The 26,639-nt window shown below is 37.1% G+C and overlaps 1 protein-coding gene across 1 annotated transcript in view; it reads right to left on the bottom strand.

Moving 5' to 3' along the window:
* Positions 1-26,639, bottom strand: part of LOC118786008 (dachshund homolog 1-like) — a 142,987-nt gene that overhangs the window by 65,645 nt on the left and 50,703 nt on the right. Inside the window, exons 2-3 of the mRNA XM_036541002.1 lie at positions 15,861-15,976; positions 1,359-1,520 (exon numbers count right to left, since the gene is read on the bottom strand). Of these exons, the coding sequence (XP_036396895.1) occupies positions 1,359-1,520; positions 15,861-15,976 (278 nt within the window). The remainder of the gene's footprint in view (positions 1-1,358; positions 1,521-15,860; positions 15,977-26,639) is intronic.

The raw sequence follows: 26,639 nt of genomic DNA, 5'->3' as shown, positions 1-26,639 counted from the left end.
CGTCTTGGCTAGGGGACCCAAGTTTTTCGTTGAAATGTCCTGGGACAGTTGAGGTTTATGATTCCACCTATCTTAACAAGGGCTTCAGGGCTCATAGATGCAAAACTTCCTCAGAGCATAACAGGCCACCCATAATTCTCTGTGAGCATGTTGTTTTGTTCCAACATAAGTTAGTTATTATTCGTACCTTTTTAACACCACATATAACACTTATGAGCAAAAACTCAATTTTTAATTTCGTCTGATTATAATACACACTTCCAGCTGTCATTCAGATATAATTTTCCACCTCCTCTTGAGGTCAGCCTCCAGAAACTCCTTCTTTGCAACCCATTCACAAATGCCAGAATCAAACAGGCTACTTTGAATGGCACATTCTGATACTTTGTCTCCTGAAGGTGCTAGCTTGATTTGGAGATCTCCAACTTTGGATGGAACTTTTTAACAATGGACACTGCAGAGAAAAGAGTTAGATTCAGCTTTTTGTGGATTCTCTTATGACCATCTAACAATTTGTGGAGGTCAATGACCATCTGTTTGTATTTGTTTGGAAAGCTCTCTAACCTTTACCTTGATAATACAGGCTACTAATGAATTTCTTATGTCTTCTTATATGAATGCATTCCCTTGGATGCCTCCACTGAGCTTCATGCAAAATGTAGAATGTTGGTATATGTATTTGTTGCCGTAAAATGTATTATGCACAATCTGACTAGGCTCTGTGCAATGATATTAATATTAAAGTGTAGCAATTTAATATTTTTGTAAGCAGTAAAAAATGATCCAATATGTATTTTTCCTGATTAATAAGGGGAATTAATAAATATTGAGGGCACTATAACTATCAAGTTTTATCCAATGACTTGCCACAGCATAAATGCTGCATAATGGGCTGTGAACTAGCTAGTCTACAATACCAATGGTAAAACAAACTTAAAAATGTAAAAGAATTCTTAACATTCTTAACAAAGGACGTTTTTGCTCATTTAACAATAAACACAAATAAAATTATTTGTACTGTGGATTACCTGCATTCTGACTTTCGCCTGCAATGACATTTAACAACAAGTCATTAATGGCTTGTCATTAAATGATAATAAATAGACCCTCATAAATTCAAGACCATTAAATTGACATCAACACCCATTAATTTGGGAGTATAAAAATGCATTGATTTCATAAATACTTTTCCGTCATTCATCAATGTTCCAGTCTGATTTTTTATGAGGATAATTTACAGGGTCACCACACCATACCTGCATTAAAAAGAGACTCAAAGGCGTGGTCAATTTCTACGCTAAATACTGACAGAACTGAAGGGGTCATGCCTGTAATGGCTGTGGTGTAAGGGAACTCACCGACACTCGAGTTGAGGTCCCCGTTCTCTGAGTCGGCCCCGTGCTGGTTACTGCCGCTGTGGTAGCTGCTCATCACCTCCAGTTTGATCTTCTTCACCTTCATGGCCTCGGCGATCGCGGCGTTTGTGGCGGCTGCAGCAGCAGCAGCGGCGGCGGTGAGGCCTACAAAGCCACAGTTAGAACATTAAAAAATAAACCTGCCATTTGTAACACGGGAAGCTAGGACACAAACATATGTTGGCAGAAGCTTTCATCATGACTGTGGGACCCACATAAGTTTTGAGTTTTTTCAGGAGCAGTACTCCTCCTTCTAAGATCTTAACCCTGGAGAGGACGTAGACTTTCATTATCTACACACCTGTGACTTCTCAGAGAGTTACAGGCTGAATCCTTGATGAAGCCACGATGAAAAGGAAATTGGAAAATTTTGGCAGTTTAAGTTTGGATTTCAGCCTTTGGCAAGACCTCAAGTACTTCATTTGGTTACCCAAAGACTTGCTACAGCAGTGAAATTAGTGCTGCAAAACCATAGGTGTTGGAAAAAGTATCTTAATTTATGGGTAAAATAGCAGTCAGATTTTGAAAATACCGGTTATGAAAAGTCATTTTCACTGGTATGGAAAGTATTGAAAATATATAGGCAATATGCATACCCTATATACCATTATTATATACCAATGCAAATGTATGAGTTATTACAAGAATAATAATGCTTATCATATTAATATGATAAAAAATAGTGATAGAGAGACAAATGTATCATCAATTAAAATGTCAGTATGCATACCTGTTATTATAATTGGTAGTAAATACAGCAAACACAATTTACATTAATATGTCATAAACACTTGTGTTTGTGTGTCTTTCAGCACACATTCCCCAATAGATACCATTTCGCTTTGATGGTGACAGATGGAGTCAGGCGAACACATCTGAATTGACATACTGTCATTATTTCTGTTTGCAAATAGACTGCGGTGTGTGTCCCAGTGAGAACACACATCCCATCACAGCAAGAGGCTACAGAGAAAAAAAAAAATCAAACACGGCACTTCCAAAGACTACATACATTTTGAGACTATTTTAATCATACACACGGCCCAACTCGTCCTCCTGATCAAACCCACTCTTTCAAACACAACTGGATACTAAAAGATCATTGTTATTCCAGCCCTCAATGGCTTTGATGGCTATAACAACATTGCTCTTTTGTATTTGATTTAGTTAAAAGGCCAGCTTTGGGACTGGGAAGGGCATGGTGTATCATAAAGGCTTTACTGTAATTTTCAGTGCTCTTGTTTAGAGTACCTTAAAAATGTGGCATTTGACAGTCTAGTGTGTTTTTGTGTGTCTCTATGTTGAGAGGGCGGGGGTTAGGGGGGGTTAGCGGGGGTGGGGGGTGGGGGTACTAGACTAGACCTCTACATTGCAGTGATGTTGACTCATTACTATTGTATGTTCATCATTTTCTGAACAGTTTTATAGGCACTCTGCCTATGTGACTAACATCTCAGTGCATAAGCATATCATTCATAATGCGCCTGCAAAAGAATAAAGGACCTCTCCTGCAGATGTCACCAAGGTGTCAGGGGAGGACAAGGGTGCTAAAACACTGTGATGCCAGGATTGATGTACTTGCAAAATCTGTGTCTCAAGTGAGCAAAGCAGTTGCGATGCTCTGACCTTCAGCATCATAGCATTTTTTTTTTTTAAACCAGGACTGCTCTCGCAAGAGTGGTTTAACTCTTTGCTGTATCAAGTATTTTCAAGAGCAGGCATAATTTCATCTCATATGCTGTGATTATTTGTAAGGCCTTTAACACTTACGTAAATGTAAAAAGCAAAACAAAACAACAAAACAAAAAACAATGATTTGCACATCCAACATAGTTTGTTTACTGTATGTGAAGCACACACATGCACAGCCACTTGTGTTTTACCCTCTTAGAATTCATATTTAAGCAATCTTGTATTTTGTAGCATTCCCTCTGTCTGTTCTCTGCTGATCATGTAATGTGACAGAAATCTGTGAAATTAACAAATCTCTGATTGACGTTACTAAGCCACCAGAAGGCATCATTTTATCTATTGGGCACCTATCACGTTACAAATGTTTTCATCTAAATATATGCAGTCAAAGGACATAAAGGGGTATTTAGAGTTGCAATAACCAATGAAGACAAAAGGTATGTTACCTTTTATAAACCAGTTTGCTCCTGGTGTTCTAGTTGCTGTTTGTCACAAGGGACAAGCTGATTCATAAATATCCCATCACTTAGCTGTCACATATATTTCAGTGACATGACTCGAGTGCAGCTATTAGCTGCGCGTATCTAGCCAGTACAAGGAGAGGGGAAAAAATCGAACATGTGGCATTAGTACGCAATCGTGGTTCCCAACCATCTGATAGGCAGATGGCGTGAAGCGCATTCTGTAGCTGAAATGAAGGTGCATATAATTTAAAGCCTTGTTTGCATTTTAAAATACATCAGTTCCATATTGATGTACAGTATACATCATGACAAAGTAGCCGGTCTCGTTTGCTACCCTCTTCCATATGCATGCGGAAAACAAAGCTCGGTCCTTAAGAGGGTTATACTCCTCAACATAATGAATGTAGCCTCTACTCTCACTGAAGGTCAACATTCATTTATGTATAACTGGTGTGAGTCAACTGTTTTCTAAATGAAATTCATGCATAACAGAAGCACGCTGGAATAAATATTATTATCACTTTTTGGTTATATATGCATACACTTACTATACTTAAACTTACAAAATACAGTATATTTTTTCAGTATTGTGACAGGCAGTGCTGAACACACAGTGCTTAACACAGTGTTTTGGAAATGGCAGGACATGGGGAACAATAAGACATGGTTTATTGACGGGGTGCACATATATAAAGGATAAAATAAATAATCTCCCTCACGGTTTCACTGATTAAAAACAATAAACTAAAACGAGACAACACAAAAAACGATGGGAAAAAACCTTTGGTGCCTTTTCAATTTATTTTTTTTACTTTGCTACTTCGCTGACTTTTTCCTTGCTTCCCAGACTCTCTTGTCCCCAGTTCTATAAATGGATAGCGGTCTTACAGAATGTAACTGAATGTATTTAATTTGTCTGCTCCACACACACACACACACACACACACACACACACAGTGCTGAAAATGGTCACTTATGTGATGTATTCATTAATATTATCATTTTTATTAATTCAGCCCAGAACAATACCTTTTCAATATCTTTTTATGGTGTGTCCACCAGAAACAAATCAAGTCATTGCCTGTTCTGTTTTGTTATAGATCTTGCTGTTGCATATGAACCAACAATGCATACAAACCCACTAGTCTGAATGTGCTTCTTTCAAGGAGATCAAAATTGCTTCTGAAACATTTTCCATTGTTGTTGCCTATAATCAGGCGAGCACTAACAATGATTGTCTCATAGGCTCTTTTCCGTATCAGTCTTAAACACTTCCCTAAACACTGCACGTTGCTGCTGAGAACTACTTTGATGTTATTTCCATCTTGAGTTCCAAAATGTACGAATGGGAACATTGTATTCTGACATCTCTGGCACAAAACTGGCCATATTTGTTTTAACTATTTTTGGCTTCCATTCAAACCAGTACTATATGACAGACTGAAAATACACTGTCATGTCCTTTGGAACTGACCACTGAGGTGTCATGTTTTTGTTGTGGTGGCAGCAGCAAGAGGGACAGTAAGAGGCATGATATGGTTTAAAATGTTCACTGATAACAAACGCAGTTGATTAAATGAGTAAAAATCTGAAACGACTATTTACTGTTCTGACTTGAAATGTCATGAGTCAACAAGGTAAAAGCAAATATGGATTTATATACCTGGTACCTTTATGCATAGATCATAGCCTAACAAAAAGATATCTAACTTTATTTGAAAAGTTAACATTTCTGTTTTGACTGGTTTTAGACTGCTTTTTGAAATTATTTCTTTCAAAGAAAGATAAACGGTGCTTCCTTGACAATACATGTACTTGCAAAAGCTTGAAGTGATTGACAAGTTAATAAACCAGCAATTCCACTGTTACTTTAAATGCTGTAAATGGAAAATTCTACTAGATGGAAACATCTACTGTACTTCCATTTCAGACTTAATCTACTAGGTTTAGGGGTGAAAAAACCCTAAGCATGTGACCAAGAACAGATGTTGTTTCTTACTACTTCAAAGATATATTCAGCAAAAGAGAAGCTTTTATGCCTACTGTTAAGACTTACTGCTCTGACAATTTCGTACTGGCTGAAGTGACATCACTAGAAATTACTGTATGAATTATAATTAAGACTGTAAACTGTTGTTCCATTCCACTATGTGCAGCTGTCTGTCATGAAGACCGAGGGAAGCTGGGGGGGGGGGGGGGGGGGGGGGGGGGCATTTCCGACAAGAGGCATTCTTTCCTGCCAGTAGGAATCTCCTCACTGTGGTCACAGAGGGATTCTCCATCCCAGTGCTTTCAGGGTTGCCCAAAAACAAATGAGCCACACTTGCAAAAAAAAAAAAAAAAACGGCAGCTGTCCTTGAATGTGTCTCTTACTTCACCTACACTGTACTGTAATTTCATTTTGAAATTAATTCTTTTCATGGAATTTTCACAATGAGATTACCTTGATGAAAATTTCACAGTTGATGGTGAATGAACTTACATAAATCTTGCATAATGAAATGAAATGCACAAACACAATGACAAAATGGACCATATTCCACATACAACCTATGTTTTTTTTTTCTTTTAACTAAAACTGTAAAAGGTATTTACAGTTGCAGATCATTCAGGAGTAGATACTCTTTTGTTCCATACCTGACAAAAATGGTACCATAATGTCTGCATACACACTAAAAAAATAAAATAAATAAATAATACCTACACTACTCTTATGTCGAAGACTCAGGGTGAAGCGGTTGTCCCTCACAAGGTCTACTTGTTGCTGTTTTTTTAATCCAATGTCTTGCTGTATATCTCTGCATTGTGCATTTGTTTTCACTGTGTACGTGAAGGCTGACCTGAGATCTGTTCCAACACGGGCGGCAAGTATATCCAGCCAGCTGAATGTCTGTGTAGGCACCGCATCCTTCCCTGCTGTTTTGCATTCATTACAATGCAGGAACACTGTTTGAATACTCACAGTGCCTGCATTTTTGAAAGTCACCTTTACGTTTAGGAACTGAGGTTTGAGACTGCAGTGTGCAATAATTGATCCCTCTTTGCCATGAATAAATGGAGGATTCGAATGTAGCGTCAACAAACATCAAGTCATGACAAATGATGACTGAAATTCATAATGATGAAACTCATCTTATCTAGGAACACAAGTTTCCAGCTTTACACTTCCTACTAAGATTTTGTCCTGTGCCTGGTGAACATTGCAGTTTTCTCTAAGACTGAAGCATCTATTCATTCTAACCACAGTTTTTTTTTCAGTTTCTTATGCAACATTTTTTGCTCATTTCTGCAACTGTCAATCTCATGATGTTGCATAAGCATTAAAAACAGTAACGCAGTTCCCACCCACATAAAGGGAAATGCAATTACATTAGATATGGGCCTTCATTTCAAAGAATAACATTATTTTCCATACCAAAGTTTGGTTTGGCTACATAAGTGCAGGGCATGGTGTGGGATAGTTTATATAGACTACAAAATCTTCACTGTGAAAAGAAAAATTTAAAGAGTAACATAATTTATGCAAACCTGTATCATGAAAAACTGAGTAAGAAAAAATTAAAAAATTAACATACAAAAATACAATCTTGGCATTAAATACAACATATTCATAACAGTAGAGGAAAATACAATTCTCACATTATCTTACAGCTCATATTTTGCTCACTCTCAGTGAGTAACAGTGTGTAGCGCAGATCACCAAACACACATTAGTAACAAAAAGAAACCCTTACACAAATAAAGAAATGCACTGTACTGTCACACTGAGCACAAAATAACGAATAATGGGGATGGAGTCTGATAGTAGCCCTTGGAGCAGCTGTCATATCAAATAATAATGAAGGATCTATTAATATGCAAAGGAACCAGCAGCAGACTGCCTTAATGCTGTCATGCCTCTGCATATTGTCAGATTGTTCATTATTAATTAACATGCTTGCTGCCCCATACCTGGGCAATGTCAGAACATTCTTATAACAAAAATGGAATGTATGTGCCCTCTTCCACTAGTAGTGTAATTAAATTAAAATCAGATTAACTACACATCGGTACACAAAGACTGACTTTATGGCTTGGGCGATAAAGAATTACCAGTCCTTATCTGAAATGTTACTTTTTGTTTGTTTAACTGTAGGACACAGAGGAAAGCAACTACATTTCAATAAGTGGAGAAGCTTAGTTTTATGCACGGGCTCATGAGAAACTGTGTGGGGCTAAATGTGGTTTCTCAGTGAGTAGATTTCTCTGAGTTGTGTTCATATTATGACATATTTGAGGGCATTTAGCAGAAAATGGGCTTTACCCTTAATTCTGGGAAATGAATTAAAGCTATTTGTATTTATTTATCTATTTTTTCACGTTTTGTTAATCTCAGCATAACTTATCCTATTCTATATATTGGAAAAATCCTAACACTTCATTACAGTTGTTATTAAAATTGCAATGCAAGTTAGACTGAATGTTCCCCTTAGTAATCAGTTACAAATTTCATAACCATAAGAGAAGAAGTAGACTGGATGAAGAGCCTTTGCTTCTGCTATTTTCTCAGTAATGAGGCAGAGAAAAACAGTCTAAGCAGTCTTTATACTGGGATAAGGGAACTATTCAAACCTCCAGCATTGCGGTATGTCTTTAACTGTGACTAATGAACTATGTTCCAGCTTTTTTCTTGACAAAGTGGCAGTTACGTAAAGAATGTGACAGGACTGGATAACCTCATATGTCTATGCTTCTATTCTATGTCTAACTTCCCCACAAGCAAACCAAACCATAATTAAATTGATATTGAGACAGGTTATGAGTGAACCACAATACTTTCAGCAATAATTTATGTGCTCTCATTCTGCTAAATCAAGTTCACTCCTTTTCAGCGGCATGAGGCAACACTTGCTGACTTGCTTTCTACTGAAGGATTAGTTCAAGCAATAATAATATGCAGCAAAACAGTTTAATTTTAGGGTTATATTGTTATTTCAACACGCCGAGTTCAAATTCTTGACATACAGTAGCCAACAAACGTTTCCAAGAAAACAAATTCAGTTGTAACCACCCTGACATTATCTGTTGTTGGCTGCAGAAAATTGCTTTCAAAGTGCTTTTAGTTCCATTGTAACAGAAATCCTGAAATATGATCAGAGAGAACATTAGCGATGCTGAATACAGGTCAAAAAGCTGTTAAGAGTTCGACTCGCATTCAATCTACTAATGTTTCGCCACATTGATCAATTTACCTTGCGTTTCCTAATTCAAATGTACATTTCATGCCTTAAGAGTCTGCTTGCCACATTATGATATTAGATTACAGTACAACTAAATATCTTCTTTCTCATGCTGAACCAGATACAAGCACGTGGAGCTGCAGGTTGCATTCATAATAAACCACTGCTTTTTAGGCTGTTATCAGTTTAGTAAGGTTAATAGCTAGAGCTGTTCCAGCTAATCTCTGACAGCCATTAATTGGAGGAAAATGTGCATATATTCAGCAGGTTCAATACCTTTGAAATTAATAATATATAAATAATAATATAATAATATAATGTGTGTGTATGTATATATATATATGTTACTATTATTAGTAGTAGTAGAGGTAATAGCAGCAACAGTAACACTAGTATCAATTTCATCATTTACTGTATTGATTGTTGTTCTTTTTGCTTACATTTTACAGGCAGAGTGATTTCTATGTGTGACACATATGCCCAGTGCTGTACGCATATGTGTTACCATTGGATTCATGTTCTATTGGATTCATGTTACTATTAAAAAATAAATAAAAAATACTGTTACATAATTTAAGGATCTATAGATCTAGAGGGCAAACACTACCAAGGAGTATGTGCAATGTTAAAAGTCTTTTCTGATGACTTCCATATTTGGGTACTGTTTGTCTTCAGGACATAGCACAGCAATTACTGGCTCTGAGAACACAGTGTTGGTACAAATTAGATTCCACATTAAACTCAAGAAGTGTGCAATACAATGTTGTGCGAACAATTCTGACCGACCCTGCCAAGTTTTAATGGCAGGAGTGGGTGTGGTACCAAAATATGAGTCAAAAGGATTGTGCTCCTGCAAAATATCTGTGCCCACATTCTCAATATTTCTACAGTGTTGATCTCAAGTTAAGCTAAAACGGTCTGATAGACGGTCTGATAAAAAGTCTGATAACAAATGCTACTCCAATCGGAAAAGTACAGAATAGCTTGCACACACATTGACCATGTACAACAGTTTAATCAATTCTACGTCATTTTACAGACACAGATACTAATGGCTTTGGGGTTTAAGGTTGAAATGTATGAGATGACCCATAATCTGTCAGATCCTTACATATTCTGCTTACTGTGTGTAGTGCAGAACTGCCACGGCCTGTACTGTGTGCTGTATCTGTATTGCCAGTGCTGTCTGGTAGAAGAATGACTCCCCATCCTGACATGATGACTCTGGTAAAACATAAGACTAGATAAAGGACTGCATATTGAAAATGACTCTGACAGTGTGCATGTACATAAGACTCTGAGTCTTCTTCAATATGTTGGGCACAGTCAGCTGAAATTGTTGAACACCGCTGCATTTCCTGCTTTTACTGTCAACCTCTTTTGTTTTTTCATTTGTCATATCTTTTCATTTGCGTATTGCTGTTATACTTTGTGTGGTAACGAAGAAGGCTGACACTACTCAAAGCGAAATGGAAGGCTCCGCATGTTGTGGTCAAAGACTGCACCCTACAAACATAAGTGTGTCTGCCTAGAGGCGGTGGCAGGGGGGAGACTCAATAAATACAAGAATCCATGGTCTGGGCATATATGAAACACAGCCAAGCTAATGCTTAAAAGTTGTCGCTGGAATTGAAGTGAAAGCTTTTCAAAGCTCCTTCACTTAAAGGAGATGTCACTTTTGTGTGGTGTCAGCCCGAGAGCAAATAATATGATTTAGAGGAGCAATCTCCCTGTCATGCATTAGATACCGTAAAGCCCCTGGAGCCAAGCCCCGAGGAGACCATCATTTACAAAGGATATGTTCGATGTTTTATTAAATGGGAACCTAAGCAGATTATGATGTCTTTACCCATCCTGAACTGAAGTCATTTAAAAGGCACCCAGGGTCATTCTCTAAAACAACTGTCAATAGTCCATCTTGCTATAACTATTTAACATACATATACTGTATTACATCTAATTGAGGCTTAACATTTCTGTAAAAATAAGCTCTCTGTTAAAAAAGAAAATAAGCCTTTGAAAATTAAACCCAAGTAATATGTATGGCCTTACAAGGGTGTTTAAAAAAGGCTTGGTACACTGTATAAAACATTTTCCTTGGATTTATGTATTTCAAACAACCACTCCAGGTGGCCTTTACAGGGTCCAGTCTAAAGGTGCTAATGAAATAAAAAATATTTTTTTGTATAACTTTTACATGCGTATTTGCCCTTGTGAGGAGGAAAGCATGCAATTTGATTTTAATACAGAAGTTCTTTTTGGAGATCCTTCTGTGGCAGACAGCTTTCGATGGCCCCAACGAGGCTCGCTGTGGGGAATTAAAACAAACAAAAAGCGAAATAAAAAGGATCTTACAGTGAGTGAAGCTTTCATACACAAGTTATGGCAGCTCGCTCTGCCCAGGGGCAAGGCATGAGTTCCACCATTTGATAAATTGCTTGATTCACTGCATAGCTTCACGCAGGGCATTTTTGGACTAATTTCTGTTAAATCGAGTCACCTGCTCAGAGTTAATGGGGAGTATGGACAGACAGAAGGGACACAGCAGGGCACACATCTAAAAATCTCATATCAGGCAGAAAAAGGCATGTTGCTGAAGACAAGCGAGGTACAGCACATGATGCACCCTTGCTTTGGAGATGCAGCGTGCACATATTAGCTCAGTTATGTACATTTTTGCAGATTTAATAACAGTATTTTTATGGCCATATTTAGAAATGCGTGACCAATGACAAATGCACATAGCTGTGGCGTCAGCCAAAATTATTTCTGCTTTTATGACTGTATCATCATTACAACGTACTGTACCAGCATTACTGGCAGATGTTATTAACCAACATACGATTAGTTTGACAGCAGATTATACACAGAAATGAACTCAGGTCTTTTTTCCAGGCTGTGGGCTCCTGTTTTACTTATCTTTTTCAAACGCCTCAACAAAATGTCAAGATCATGGCATGAAAGCGGAGGTCTGATGAGGACGATATCAAAGGTTTTTTTTTTTTTTTTGGCTTTCTGTTCAGCTAAACAAAACTGCGCTCTCTAGTCCTCACTGTCCCCTGTGGCCTTTAAGTTCCTATTTCCCAAAAGACACTGATAGTATGACCCTCTCACAGACATGAAAGTAGGGGGAAGTGATCCCAGCTCCAGTAGTTGAAAGCACCAGGCTTGTCTCTCTGAGCCTCCATTGTTCAAGATTGCCTATTCTATAGCTGCTTTTGAATTTCAAACGCAACTCCAAAGCAGTTTTGGCCCAGCTTTGGCTCACTGTCTTCTAGGGGTGGAAACATCAGAGTGGAGCAATGGATGAAATCTGACAATAAAGCTGAGGCAACTTTTTTTGTAAATGGTAAATGTGTTTTTTTAAGTTCATGGTTTAGGAAGAGAACATACACATTTGGTGCACAACGCACAGGTAGTTTCAGTTGTGAAATGTACTTGTAAAAATCAAAGACACAGACAAGTGGTACCTGACTAACATATATTAGATGAGGACATTTTAAGTATTGATCTGTAGGATTACTAATGTTAGTTGAAAAATATTTTACCTAAAAACTACATTTAGTTCTGCCTGATTGGGTTGGTAATGCTCCAAAAAATGGTTTTTGCAATATGATCATACAGACTAATATTATTTTTTTAAATATTGCCAGAAACAAGGAGTTTGTTAAATATTTAAACTAGCAGTTAACAGAGCGTGTATAGATGTACTTGATATGAAACATTAATATTAATAGACAAAACTGAAAACAAAATATGCAAAACAAGACACTTTCTGGTATGGACTTCAAAGCTGCCACAATGAGAACTAGCTACAAAATAAAGAGCAAATGCATTAGCTGTAATAAGACATGCTTAAGGCAAATTAAAAGCACAAATGGTTGTTGCTGCTTCTTGTGGCGATGCGCTTATTTTAACATCACTACTGCCTATGTACATACAGTGCTGAAGTGGATTTAATCGGGCTAATTAGAACCCACTCAAGGCATAATGCAACATCTAATGAAATAATCTGGTAGAAAATAGTTCCACTCCAATTTATTCTCTTTATTTTCTGGGGGGGGGGGGGTATTGAAAATCAGTTTTTTGGTGATGTTGCTTGCATTTCTGCTCTGGCCATGTGAATACTACAGCACATATCAGTGCCCAGGGTAGAAATACAGATAAAAAGAAAGCATAGCATTAACACATAATATGCTGTTGATGGTTAAGAGTGGAAACAAATTCATCTTAAGAGTATTTCTTATATGTATGCGCCTTCCAGCCATTCATAGGGCCAAATTTTCACAATTATAATCTAAGGAATTATATGATTTTGTACTGTGAGGGCATTTTGGAAGGAACCTTGCAACATGACAGAACCATGTGATAAAGGTAGAACTACAGACTGGTCCATCTGGCTGTGCAACAACATTGTCCTTAAGAATGAAAGATTGAAAAGATATGACCTGGAATTCATCAGCTTCAGTGAAGATGAACTATATTCCTTTGTTGTTCAGACAAAATTTGCACCCTCCTTTGGTACAGATGCCTCATTCAACATGTCTGAGCCACTCACAGATATGTTTGAGGAAAAAAAAAATGTGAGAAAAACAAACTATTCCTTTTCTCTCACATTTAGGTTGAGGTGTTGGGTTTAGGAAGGAACACACAGGTTATCATCTTTCAATAATCATTCATATAACAACTGGGTGATCTCCATGTGCAAGGTAATTACTAAAGTAACTTCACTCCATTCACCTAAAAGATTCTTGAAACTGAGGAGTGAACTTTTGGTGACACATTTGTTCTCTTCCCAGCTGTGGTTGTTTCTTTAAGGAAGAATGAGTGCTATAATGTAAAAACTCTCAGGAGTACACATACTCTACACAGTTCTTAAAGTGTATGTGTCTGCATTCAATGTGACTTTGAAATGGTAGTTATGGCAATCCCTGCTTCAAAGTCATTTCATGCAAGATACATCTTCAGCAAGAAGAAAAGGTATGAGGCTTTTCTGGGAGGCTCCTGTATGCTCACAATGAGACATGCCTTAGTGTGTTTTGAATGAGGATCTGTTTGTACCTATTCAGTTTAGAGAAGACTGAAGAGAGAATATGTAATTAACTTATTTATTTACAGATACAACAGGTAATCAGTCTGTCATTATATGGACAAGCTGATCACGAATTATTGGCATTTATCTAGAAGAGAGAGAGGGGTAATTATCACAGTGTGCCCACAAACAATCTATGTGTGATTGACCTACTGTGGAATATCACTCCTGTTTGATGAATTTAAGTCTTTCACAAGGATTATTTATGTACAGTGTGGATGGGTACCTGATAAATAAACTAGTCTGGGTACAACACAAACATCTATGTTCAACAGCAGATAAAGGAGGGTACCCTCCACCCAAAGTAATAAGGTTTAGTTTGTGACCATCGCAACTAATGTTTTCTAAAATAAATTGCCTATGCCAGGTTAATAAAACTAGCACAGATCTGCATTTGAATCATATTTGTTAATGTTAATGTTGATGGTACATCAAAATAATTTGTAGATGTTGTAAACTTCACATATGAAAAATAAGTACATCTTGACACATAAAGTGGAATATCCAGCACTAATGAAACCAGACAAGCACACCTCCCATCTCCACCCCTACACATTCTAAGACACTGTGAGACAAGCAATGATAGCAACTGAATGCATTGCGCATGCACACACAATTGCTTAAGTTTAACTATCGCCAAACAGCAAAAGCGTCTTTTGCCCCTGCGTTCACCTGTTGAGCTGTGTTTTAAACTGGGCCTGCACTAAGGTAGTCGTCAATAGGCAGGATGACCCCCCCCCCCCTTTCAGAAAAGGTTCATTCATAATCTGACCTTTGATGAAGGCACTTTGTAAGAATCTGAAAGTCTGTCCTCATTGTTTTGTAACATTTTGTCCAGATGACTTCTTTTGCCAATGGTATAGTTAATTTATTGCACCATTACAGGGTCCATGCCTTCGCAACAAAATAAATGACAGAACATGAGAAATGACTGAATTCACAAAGCTGGTCTTTAAAGCAAACCTGAAAGATATTCTAAATGTACCTGCTACAATTATATCAATAAAATTAAGGGGTTATGGTGTCTTACCTAATATTAATGATCTGATATTAATCATGTGTACCAACATTGCTATTTTTGAATGAGGTGCCATGCTGAACTAGTAATTCAGACCGGACTTATTAAAAATAAAATGTGTCCACAATTAGTAAGGGTCTTAGAGCTATTTTTGTGAGGTGGCACAGGGCTGAGTCTTGTTATCTCTGTGCGGAACCACTTCAACCCCCCACCCCCCACCTGGACCTATTTAGCAGCAGACCTTTTTCAAATGCAGCTAGGGATTTCATTTGATTTAAAATGTTGAAAAACACTTCAGTCAGTTACCAGCAGTACACTAAACCAGGGGAACACAAACCCCTGATGTTACACCAGTTTGACCAATCACTAAACTGGGACACATTATTGATGCTTATTTCATGTCTTACAGACAGCACAATTTGTATTACCTAATTCAAGGTAAGTCAGATGATAATTTCTAATTACATGATTACTTATTTTAAGGTAGCAAAGTATAAGATCAGTGTTCTTATAAAGCTCCCACGGTGCTCCAGCTCTAGCTTATCAAGTATTTTAGTCTTCAGTTAGGAAATAGACTGGTAGACAAAATGGAAGCCACATCTTTTGCATCACTCCTTACAGTAACAACTGAACACAAAAATGATGGAAAACAGATACTGCTTTTTTAAGTATTGGATTTGCCATAAGGGTAACACCTGTAAATGGTGAACAGGAGTAAAAATGCTGACTCACCAAAATGGTCCAAAATGCAAAAATCATAAAACACAGTATGTACACTGACATTGGGAACGCTATCAGGCTGTACTGTGAAATAACCTGCTTAGTGGTTTTTTTTCCCCCATTTTTGTTTTTCTTGTTCTGCTGTGTCAGGTTGGCCTTTAGAGGAGGTTGTCTGCTGTGAGACCTCCAGGGGAGAGGAGAGTGCAGGAGAGGGTTCCTGAGAAGAGACCCCTAATTTACCTGTGGGTGGAATGATTCCAGGTGACATAAGGCCAGGCACTGTGTGTGGCATGATGTGGGGGTTCTCGGGTGATGTGACACTCTGTGTCCTCTTCGGTGGCCGTCCAGGTCTCGAACTAAAATTAAAATCAACAGAGAGGGGAGAAAGAAACAGACAGAGAAGGGGGGGGGTGGGGGGGGGGGGTAGAGGGGGAGAGAGAAAGAAAGAGAGAGAAGAAGAGACAGAGAAAGGTTTAACATTCTATCCACTTTAAAACGCAATTCCATTCCAAAGAGCCAACATGTACTGTAAATAAATTTCTTTCTCAAGGACAGTTGCTTTCTGCAGCTCAACATAATATACTTCCATTACTAATTAGATTACACGCTGAATTCATTTCCTTTATTGAAGATCAACCGCTTTTTGATGCATAATTCATAACCCGTACCTCGTTACCTGCTCCTCGGTATTAATATCCCGACACTATTTGAATTGCCTCGTTTGCATATGCTAAAATCCGCCATGCAGCTTTCAGCTTGAAAATTACATGTTAACTTGTTATAATTATTGCAGTCGGGCCTCCGTTGATTTATGAGACTTTTAAAAACCAAATATGTGTAGTTCTTGTAATGAATGATATTTTAAGGTTCTTCGGGAAATTAAAAGGCAATGCCTGCCTAAGGAAATGTTCTGCTTGCTTGATTTAATACTGGAGTTAGCTGGAAGGTGGTATGAAAGAGTGAATCAGACCTGTAGTACATTTCTGATGGAATGTTTTATTACTTCACTTGACTGACCTCATATCTGGAATGATAAATGACAGTACATGCTTAATCTGGTGGGAAAGTATCTCTTAAAAATGGTTTGTGTTTTTTCCGCTTTAAGATGATTAACTCATTGCTACATTTTTTTGGTTGCACATCTCAGGGGTGGCATTACTGCCAATATTGATTTTAAGCAGTTGCTTCGACACATAAATATGCATGGTCACACTCCTGCCTTTTTAAAGTCACGTTTTCTACAAAATAGCAATGTGCTTCTTTTGCAAGCTGCCTACAATCCCGAGATGGATTATGGCCCAATAACACAATGTAATGTATTCTTACATTACCTCAGCAACACGAGGGCCTGTTGTGTGACACTTATCTTTGATCTCTTAGGCCAGAGAGAAGCATAATGCATACCCTTTACTCCCCATTTCAAGAGACTGTAGAAATAAAATGTGTCAAAATAATATTTACTATGTGTGCATTCATGTCTCATTCTTTTAAATAAATAAATATAGATAAAGATGTTCCCTATGGCTAGTAAAAAAGGTTCATTTGCTACACTCACGTTCCTTCACTGCTGAGAAATTTATAGTGCCTTGATACTGAAAGCAAGCAGTCAATGACATACATTTCCACTATATATATATATATAAGACTCATACAAGCAGAACACATACAGAACACCCCTTATTTCATAGTAAAATACTGCATTAAAACCATACCCTGCTAGTACCCCTCTTGGCAAGTACTCTTCATGACTGTTGCTTTGTAATACCATGAGATTAATCATGATTCCCCCAAAATGCTTTGCATTTATACAGGGTTTAATTCTAACTTCAGCAGGTACCTGAGTGCTACCTCATTTCAACTCATTTAGTAATAAGATAGCCATACCCTTAATTATTATCTGACAATAAAATGCAAGAAATATGTTTTGACAAAAAAAAAGATTGTCCCAATTTTTATGAAGTGGGAAAACGTGTCATGAATCTTTGATGCAAGAGCACATTGCTACAGGGTTTTAAATGTGGAATGCAGTTTATATAGGCCCTCTAACAACAATGTGCCTTGACCTTAACTTTGAACAAACATAAGAGACTTTCATTTTTGCACACAATTGGAAACTATTGCTAAAATCGGTTACTCAAAGTTAAGTACAGGGTAAAATACAGCTAAAATAATCTGGACCTAAAATTCACCATATTTGCCCCATCCCTACCCTATACACCCTATCCTTTATGAAATTACACAAGTACTGTATGCACTTAAAATGCTGTTGCATAGCACTTAACTAATGTCCATGTAAAGTATACTTATCATCATATTTATGTTGAGTGGAGTTAATATATTCACCAGACATTTATTCATAGCAACTAAACTGCATCTATCTGAGAACCGTAGCTTTGGCCAATAGTTAAATAGAAATGGATCTCTTCCTTCACAACACTTTGTCAATTCTGATATATGTCATATTGATATATATTTCTATGCATGTATATATTTCAATTCAGTAGTCCACCAATGTGGGAACAATGTTACAGGGGGATAACAGAAGCCATGCGATCGGCCAGAACTGTCCTTGTGGGGAATGGCAAAGCTGCACGGTGAAAAACTGCAGTTATAGGTACTGAAGTGACTTTGAAAGAATAGCCTACAGCAAATCTCACTCTAGAGGAAGCGCTACATTTGGAGCATCAACATGAGCTCTTGCTTTGAAAGCTTGGATGAAGTTCGGATTTTTTTTTTCTCCCAGTGCCTTATCGGATTGTGTCACATTCGTGAGAAGACATTACTCACAAATGAGAAAAAGGACAAATGAGTGCACCCTCAACTGAGGGATGTTTTGAAATGTAATTCTTATTTTTATAGAAACACCTCTTTGATCTTATGAGGGAGATTGCAGATAGTTTTTTTCTGTCATCACTTTCAATGTACTTGGCTGAATTATTTATGAAAGACCTCAATAGAGGCATGTGATGTTAAAAGCATTTTTCAACAATGCTAAAAGCACAAAAAACTGAACGGACTAAAATGTCACATCCACTTTGGCTTCAGTTAGTGCTGGATAAGTGTATGAATTCTGACAATTTGCAAAGCGTTTACCAAAGGTTCAACATTTACGTATCCTGAAAATAACTATCTCCAAGTTAGTTTTACAGTGTTCTTTCATGATGAGGTCTGGGAGTGGAGGGTGTTCTTCACGTGGAAATCACAGTAGTGATCAGATACACAGGATATGCCATTATGTATCCAGGGTGAATTGGCATTGCAATGCAATACACTCTAAGAATGCTTTCAAATATACCATTAGAATTCAAACGGGCCTCCATTTTGGCTCAGAATTTGAACACTGGGACTGATGTGAAACTCAGATCAAAGACATTTGAATTCTAGTCTTCTCCTGGAGGGGTGGATTAGCAAACAAATTCTATAGCGAGCGCATTCTGGGCATAAAGTATGGTAGTTCACTTTCTAAAGATAGGTGGTGAGCTACACTGAGATCCTCTGATGAATACATAAAAAGACATAGCTGTCGAATATACCCCTGCAGTTTCGCTTTCCCAAATACTTACAGTTTATTGCTAAAACACAAAGGTTTGGGATTATTTTCTATTTTATTCATAATGTATACTAGGTGTGTTGATACTTGGAATTGTAAACTAATTAACTAGTGTCTGATTATTGGCATTTATTGCTGACTAAGCAAGCTGGAACATGACCTAGCAGCATCACATTGGTCCACACACATGCAAACGAGCATGCACAAAAGATGATTTGATGTCAGTTCCTCTACTTTTGTGGTTTGGCGGTCCCAAAAAAAAAAAAAAAAAGCTGACCACTCATAGCATGACACTCATAGGGTTCGAATGCCACATTTGCCTGTTGAGAACATAGCATTTATCCAGTGTTAAATAAAATGCTTTTGTCACACCTTTTTTCACACCAGTGTGATTCAGGTCAGAATTCAAATAGCACATGTGAAAGTATTGGCTGAAGAAATGGCTGAATTCTAAATATGACCCATATTTTGTCTAACTACTTTGATAATGTATGGGCCATCATGTAAAATGTTTTTAAAAATCTTGAGCTGACTACATTGACATGACAAATGACATGTCAATTAAAAGGAGAAATCTGTGTGCACTAACACAAAAATGTTGCAGTTTGCATACACCTCATGCTTGTGACTCATGACATGAATTCAAAATCAAATAATTTAGAACCATTATTAATTAGTATCTTCAATGTTTCCCTTGAAAAATCGTCCAATATTTATCACAGACAAGTTATCCATTATTTGTATTACAAATTCTAAAGCAGTCCAGTTTAATAAGTAGAAAAATAAGAAAACCTACAGTGGTTTCACAGATGCATTTGTGCTCTGTGGGGTTAATCAATAGGTGTTTTCAAATACTTACAGGAAGGCCCTCCTACTGCCGTGTTTTCTAGGAAAAAGTGTGACAAGGCCAATGCTCTCAGTTCAATGACTCAATATGGAGTACACCAAAACACCCAGGCTATTCGTCAAACTGTGGATACTGACTGTCGGAATAGTTTGGCACAGAAATTCCTGGGTGTTACAAGTAGGACATTAGTGTGGAGGGATGGCGAGGGAGCTGGGGAGTGAGGGCTCAGGCTGTAGGTAGGACACGGCTGCTGTACCCTTCACAAAGCATTCACAGCACTGAGTTACGGACTAACGTCTTTAGAAGAGCTGACGTGGAGAGCTGGGTTTTAAACCAAATGCTCTCTTGTTATCCTATATACAGACAGTCAGTATTGCTAGACACAATGCGTTCCTCAACCAGATTGTCAGGAATTGACTCCTGTTTTACCAATAAATATTATACATGGGGTTAAAGAAAAAAAATACATAAAAATATTAGATAAATTTGAGATTGTGTCAAATAATCAGAAAATATTAATGCCATATACATGTAAGGGTGAACAGGAAATCACACACACAATAAAAAATAAATCACCAGTTAGCACAATGAAAACATCAAACTAATACAAGACAACAGCACAAACCATAAACAAAGGCCGGAAAAAAATCTTTGTTGCCTGTTCAAACACTTTTTTTAAAAAATTTAACCACTTTCATGTTCCTTTTCATTTCCCAGCTTGCCTCACAACATAAATCAGAATTTCTTGTCAAATAAAATCATTTTTTTAAATGGATTGCCATAAACTAGACAGCCTGTATCATTTTGTTATATTATTTAAGAATGCTGAAATATTGCCATTGTGATTGTTATATTGGATTTTGTTTTTGTTAGATATGTCTCCAACACATTGAACTCAATGACAGTGATGTAAGCAGAGAGAGAACACAGAGGAACCAACTAGTGAGCACAAATGACAGTAGTGTCCATTTGTACAAAGTGATAGATACTGTGTTTATTTGAAAATATCTATTTCCAAAGTGTGTTATGTCTGGCGTGTAATTCAGCATTAAATCAAGTTATTGTTAGCAATGCCAGTTGCCATTTCACTGACCTTGGGTCAGAATCAAATTAGGGGCGATCCAAGAATGGTTGCGCTGAAAGTGCATTTTTCTATTGTTGTTCTCAGTGCTAGACATTTTCCTTTTCATGTGCAGTGCTTTATTCCTGAAAAGTCATGTGGCAATAACAGGCTACAGGATACATTCTCATTGCCACTTCATGTTATAAACAACGCATGTTTGCGTTTTTTTTTTCCCCTGCATTGTGAATAACTTTCATTCACAATTAAAACAAACATTTGAAAATTACATCACTGTGAAATGCATTTCACATTTTAGTGCTTTCAGTCATTTGCATCTTGGGATTGTTGAATATAGCTTATATGTTGAACATGTCTGTGTTTTTTTTAAACCCATCAAATGGTTTTCCTCTGTTTACACCACAGATAATCACTTGGCTGATATTCTTGACTTCAGCTCAGGAAACAAAACAACCAGGCTAGCTCCAGGGTCCTCAGAGGCAAATATGCTACAAATGTAGGGTTTCTGCTTTTTTGTTTTGCAACCATGGTGAAAAGAAAATAGCCATGAACTTTCCCTGAACCCTGCTTCCTTTAATGGACTTGGTCCATGTTGACCCAGCAGTTCAAGCTGAAATCTGATACTATCCAACACACTACTGCCTGCTAAAGCAATCAGATTATAGTCAAACAATACACTCCATAAAGTTCCAATTTCAATGCAACAGTGCCATTAAAGAAGAGAAGCCCATTTCTATTAATCATTCCTTGTGTTCAGCCTCTTTGGATACAGCCCACACTAAGTTAAAACATACAACAACACCCTGAAATGTTGCACTACCTTAAATCATCTAACACTAACGTATGTCAATCAACAGCCTTATTATTCTGATCATTTACCATTTCTGAAAAATGTCAAATTCCATATAATTTTCATCCCACAAAAGTTTGCATGAGCTTCAATAAAAAATATAATCCTGCTTTTAATTAGTTATTCATTTATATTGGCTTCACTAAGGGTGTATTGAGTATTCTGCAAAGACGTGTATTTGTTAGCACACGAGAACCTTCCAGAAAATGAAACAAGCAATTAGGAGTAATACCCATTCCAGATCAAGCACGAAGGCATTACTTCAGTTCATGGCTTTTAATATGTATTTGCTTTAAAGTCATATGACAAAAAAGTTTACAGACTCCATTACTCCACAGGTCCACTGCACCTCTGACATTTCACAAATCTATATTCATGTCACTCTTGGTTATATGCACTGTTTTATATGACATGTGTTGCATAGCGGTAGACAGCACGAAAAGTTGTCAAGCTGACCTAATGAGTTAGTTTTTGTAACTAGTGAATGAGATGATGGAGAAAAAGTGCTGGCTAAATACTCAACAGTCCACTTTTTTGGCTTTTTCCAATTGAAAGTAGCTTTGTTTTCCAAGGAAATGGCAAACAAGAGGCTAGCCTCCCTACTTACATATTTGCATTTAAAAAACATGATTGAGATGCAGAAGCTGCAAAAAGAAAACAAGTCTAGAGCCTTGGCAGCAAAGCCAAAGTGAAGACTTTTTTTTAATGAAATTAGTTTCACTGTCATAATGGCATTGCATTGCTCAAGTTGCTTTTCAACTGGCTTCTCAAGTGTTACTGAATGGCATTGATTTCCGTCCATACCTTCTTTCAACGTAATCACTGTTTAAGTCCGGACATTGCTGCTGACTGTTTCATTTGATCACAATAAAGCTATGCATTCAGATGACCAAATTGGCGTATAACAGCAATGATGTCATTACCACTGTTATGTCTTAATTTCCTCCAGGGATACAATGCTAATATCACAGCAAAGGATTATAGATAAAATATTTGAATAAAACAAAGACGAATATGTTAAGTCACAACAGCCTAAAGCTACTGAAAAGTCATTCAGTCTTAACATCTGAGACAAAACATGTTATTATTACTTATAGCAATATATATAGCATCTTTCCGAATGTTTTTTCCATAGCTGTCAGATACCCAGACAAGCAGATTACTACACAGTGGAAGGACACGTGTTAAAACTTTTTTATAATATCATAATCTTATGTACAACTATAACATTTCAGAATTGTTTTTAATTGTTCTTTCATGTTGATTTTGCACTTGTACAGCTTATTTTACATTTTAGTAAAATATTGAAATACACAGATATTATGTAAGTAGATCATTTAATTTATGAAATAATTTTTTGTCTTAAATGAATTACAATGTATATTCCTCACTGCCATATTTCAGCAATGTATTAAGTCTTATAAAACAGAAAAAAGTTTCATCTTTTTGAATACTGATTGACACACATGCTATATGTATACATAAGTTCTAATCTTCCTTTGTTTGAAATTTCAAAGAGGTCACCCCCTATCTACACAGTATTCTGGAATGACAGTGGATGAACTATAAGGCCTCTGTCTCTCTAAATGGAGGTTTTCCCCGCATAACGCAAATCGGGCCTCATAAAATATTAACCCAATGTCATTGCCCTTTTAAAATCTCTCACCTAAAATTCCCTAATTGTTCCTTCTCTTTATCTCTCTGTAGCAGAGAGTAAATAAATTAACAAAATAGCTTTTATCATGCCAAATAACCTTTTAACTGAGGGATTATCGCTGGTTTGTTTTTCTTTTTCTTTTTCCAGCGATAGCAGTGCATGCCTCATTGATTAGTTTGCAGAGATGGTGACCAGCAATGAAAATAAGGCCTTACTGAAATTATGAAGAAACAGACTCTTTACTAGATATTAAATTTATAAGTAGAGAATCTAACTTCAAGAAGAATGTTAGATGAATTTATGTTTTGCATTTCAGTTTAATTATAGGTACTGTTGCACACACAGTTCCTAAGAGAGGTTATCTCTGTTTGTTGAAGGACGAGAGTAACATGCTTGTGTTATCGTAAATAACTACCCATTTACAATCGATCCGATAAGATAAGGCTGGAGGTAAAGGGCAATGAGCCCAAACTCAAAAGCACAAGAGAGAAAAGCAAAGAATTTCACCTGGCTGAGATGCCACTCTAACAACAGTAACAGTACACTTTATTGATGATAATACGGAAGTATACCATTTTTGCACCCATGACCCTATGACGTCTGATCTGTAACAATGACCATATATAGTCTGCAAATGTATCTGACAATGACAGGAGGGAGTGGCTAAAAACATTGCCAATCTCATAAATACATAAAGTAAAAACATGAACTGGAAATAGGAGAATGTCTGTTGTTGTTGCGCATATATGTTGCCATAATTCAGCTCTGTCACAGCCCCTAACACCTCCAAGCAAAGAAAAAGGAAAGAAAGGTCAAACAGTGATACATAGTCGCCCATTATTCTGCCTGCACCATATTTTTCAATCCTCTCTGTGATCACGTTATCTGCAGGTTGATTTGCATTGAGCTGCTGCTGGTTTATCTCAATCAGCTGTCTCTCGCACCTGTCAAATGTTCCTTCACCCAGGTAGTTGGGGCTCTGTTATCAGATGCAGATAGATGGATTACGCGTAAGCACTTTATATCAAACCCTCTTCTTCTTTATGTTCACCGGAACAGCTGCATCCTGTGGTAAACTTTTGTTTGGAACAATAAATGAGATCAAATGCAGAGATTCAAGGGTGGGAGTCGCTACTGCACAGAACCCTTCGCAACGTGACCTGCAAATCCGTCAACAGCCCAACACTAGTCTGTAACATTTAGACATACTAAGAACAATGGTTATAAAGGTGCTCTTCCTGTTCCCTTTTGTGTCCGTGGCACGGTCTGATTAAAAACTTGTGGGCAGGGCCATCAGGCTGTGTCAGGGCAAAGGCACTAGGAGCCTGTTCTTCTACTTCTACTACCTGTGTTTCTAATGTTATGTCTATTAGGAAAGCTCGCTGGTACACTGGTGAAATGGACAGTATATATAAATATGTTCAAATGAGGATCCAAAAGAAGTTGAGTTTTTGTGTAAAACATCAGTTTGAGATCCACACAAGGCTCTTGCATTGAAAGAAAAGCTAAATCTAAATTAAATAAATAAAAATCCTGATTATTCTAATGCATCATTAGTGAGGAAAAAAAACTGATTTCATTATTGCATTTGCTAATTGTAAGGCCTGGAATTATTTAGTATCATTTCTATTACCACTAATAATGAGTGAGCAGACTTTCTACATCATGGGGATTGATGAAGAATGCCTAATTGGTTGACTTTTTCATTCCTAATGGACGATATTCTTAATTAAACAGATACTATACCAAAATGTTATAAATCAGATACAGCTAAAAGTAAATGCAGTTAATCAAATATATGAAAATGAACAGTTCCAGGAAAGTCTAAATGAGATTTGTAGATATGATTTTTTTTCAATATTTATTAATTGCGGTCCCTTTGGTTAACAAAACAGAACAGGCCTTATCTTTAAATTGTAAGGAAATTTCCTTTAACAGCTCTGACTGATCTCTCATTTTCATGAACTGCAAGTGCATATGAAACAAGTCTTCAAAACAAGGCTTTAAAAACTTACTAGTCAGGGTGCCTTTGAGGATATTTAATTAAAATCTAATCCTGCATTCATTAAGGCTCACATAAATTAAGCTGTCATTCATAAGATTTATGGATTCTCATTTGCATATTGCATACAATTCATCAATTACTCAAGTATGAAAGGAGCACATTTCCGTGGGGGCTGCCTGCTACCCTGCCAACATCTGAAATGAGAGAAAGAGCAAGACTGTCAGGCATTCGAACAAACTTTCTTTACAATGTCTGTCTCTTGATTCATCTAATTTTATAGCCATCCTTTACAAGACCGTACACAAGCTGACTACAGTTTTCAATTATTTCACCTGTCCACACAACAAAACTTTTAATAGTGAATAAATATGGAACAGTCCTCCTTTGCTTCCTTTTAGTCTGAATGTATATCATTGATGCATGTTCATTGGGTTCTCTGTAAATTAAAAAGGATTTCCGAGATGAATGAAAAAGGAAATGCAGTAATCTGACTTTGAATGTCGGGCCTTTTAGGCAAATAATATGCCCACAATAATGATAATAATATATTTCCTGTCACATTTGCATCCAGTCCACATTCCGACAGACTGAAGCTGGAGGAGTTACTGCTGAAACAAATTAAAAAGAGCCATTTTTGGACACTCTGCTCTGGGAAACGCAGTATGGAGCTGGTAAGTGCTTAAAACAACCCAAGCATGAATGCTTCTCAGATAAAAGGTCAGGGAAAACAAACAGAAGACTCACAAAGATGAATTGGATTAATCAGGTCATTAATATGCATGGCTGATAAAGCTCCAAATACGAAGAAACGCCAGCGACCGTGGTCTTTCAATGACAAGTTTTTTTTTTTTTTTTTTTACACCAGTTCAGAGACATTTCGTAAATGTATCTTTAGAGAGGCTCCCACAAACAGGTTGTAGTAACCTCTGTGCGTTATGCTCAATGCTTACAACACAGACAAAGGCAAAGTTGTTCTGGTGCTAAGATTAATTTCCAATTAATCCCGAATTCTGGCAGAGGAATACAGCC

This window comes from Megalops cyprinoides, chromosome 11 (genome assembly GCF_013368585.1).
Source record: "Megalops cyprinoides isolate fMegCyp1 chromosome 11, fMegCyp1.pri, whole genome shotgun sequence".
NCBI lineage: Eukaryota > Metazoa > Chordata > Actinopteri > Elopiformes > Megalopidae > Megalops > Megalops cyprinoides.
This window is presented reverse-complemented; position numbering and strand designations above follow the sequence as displayed.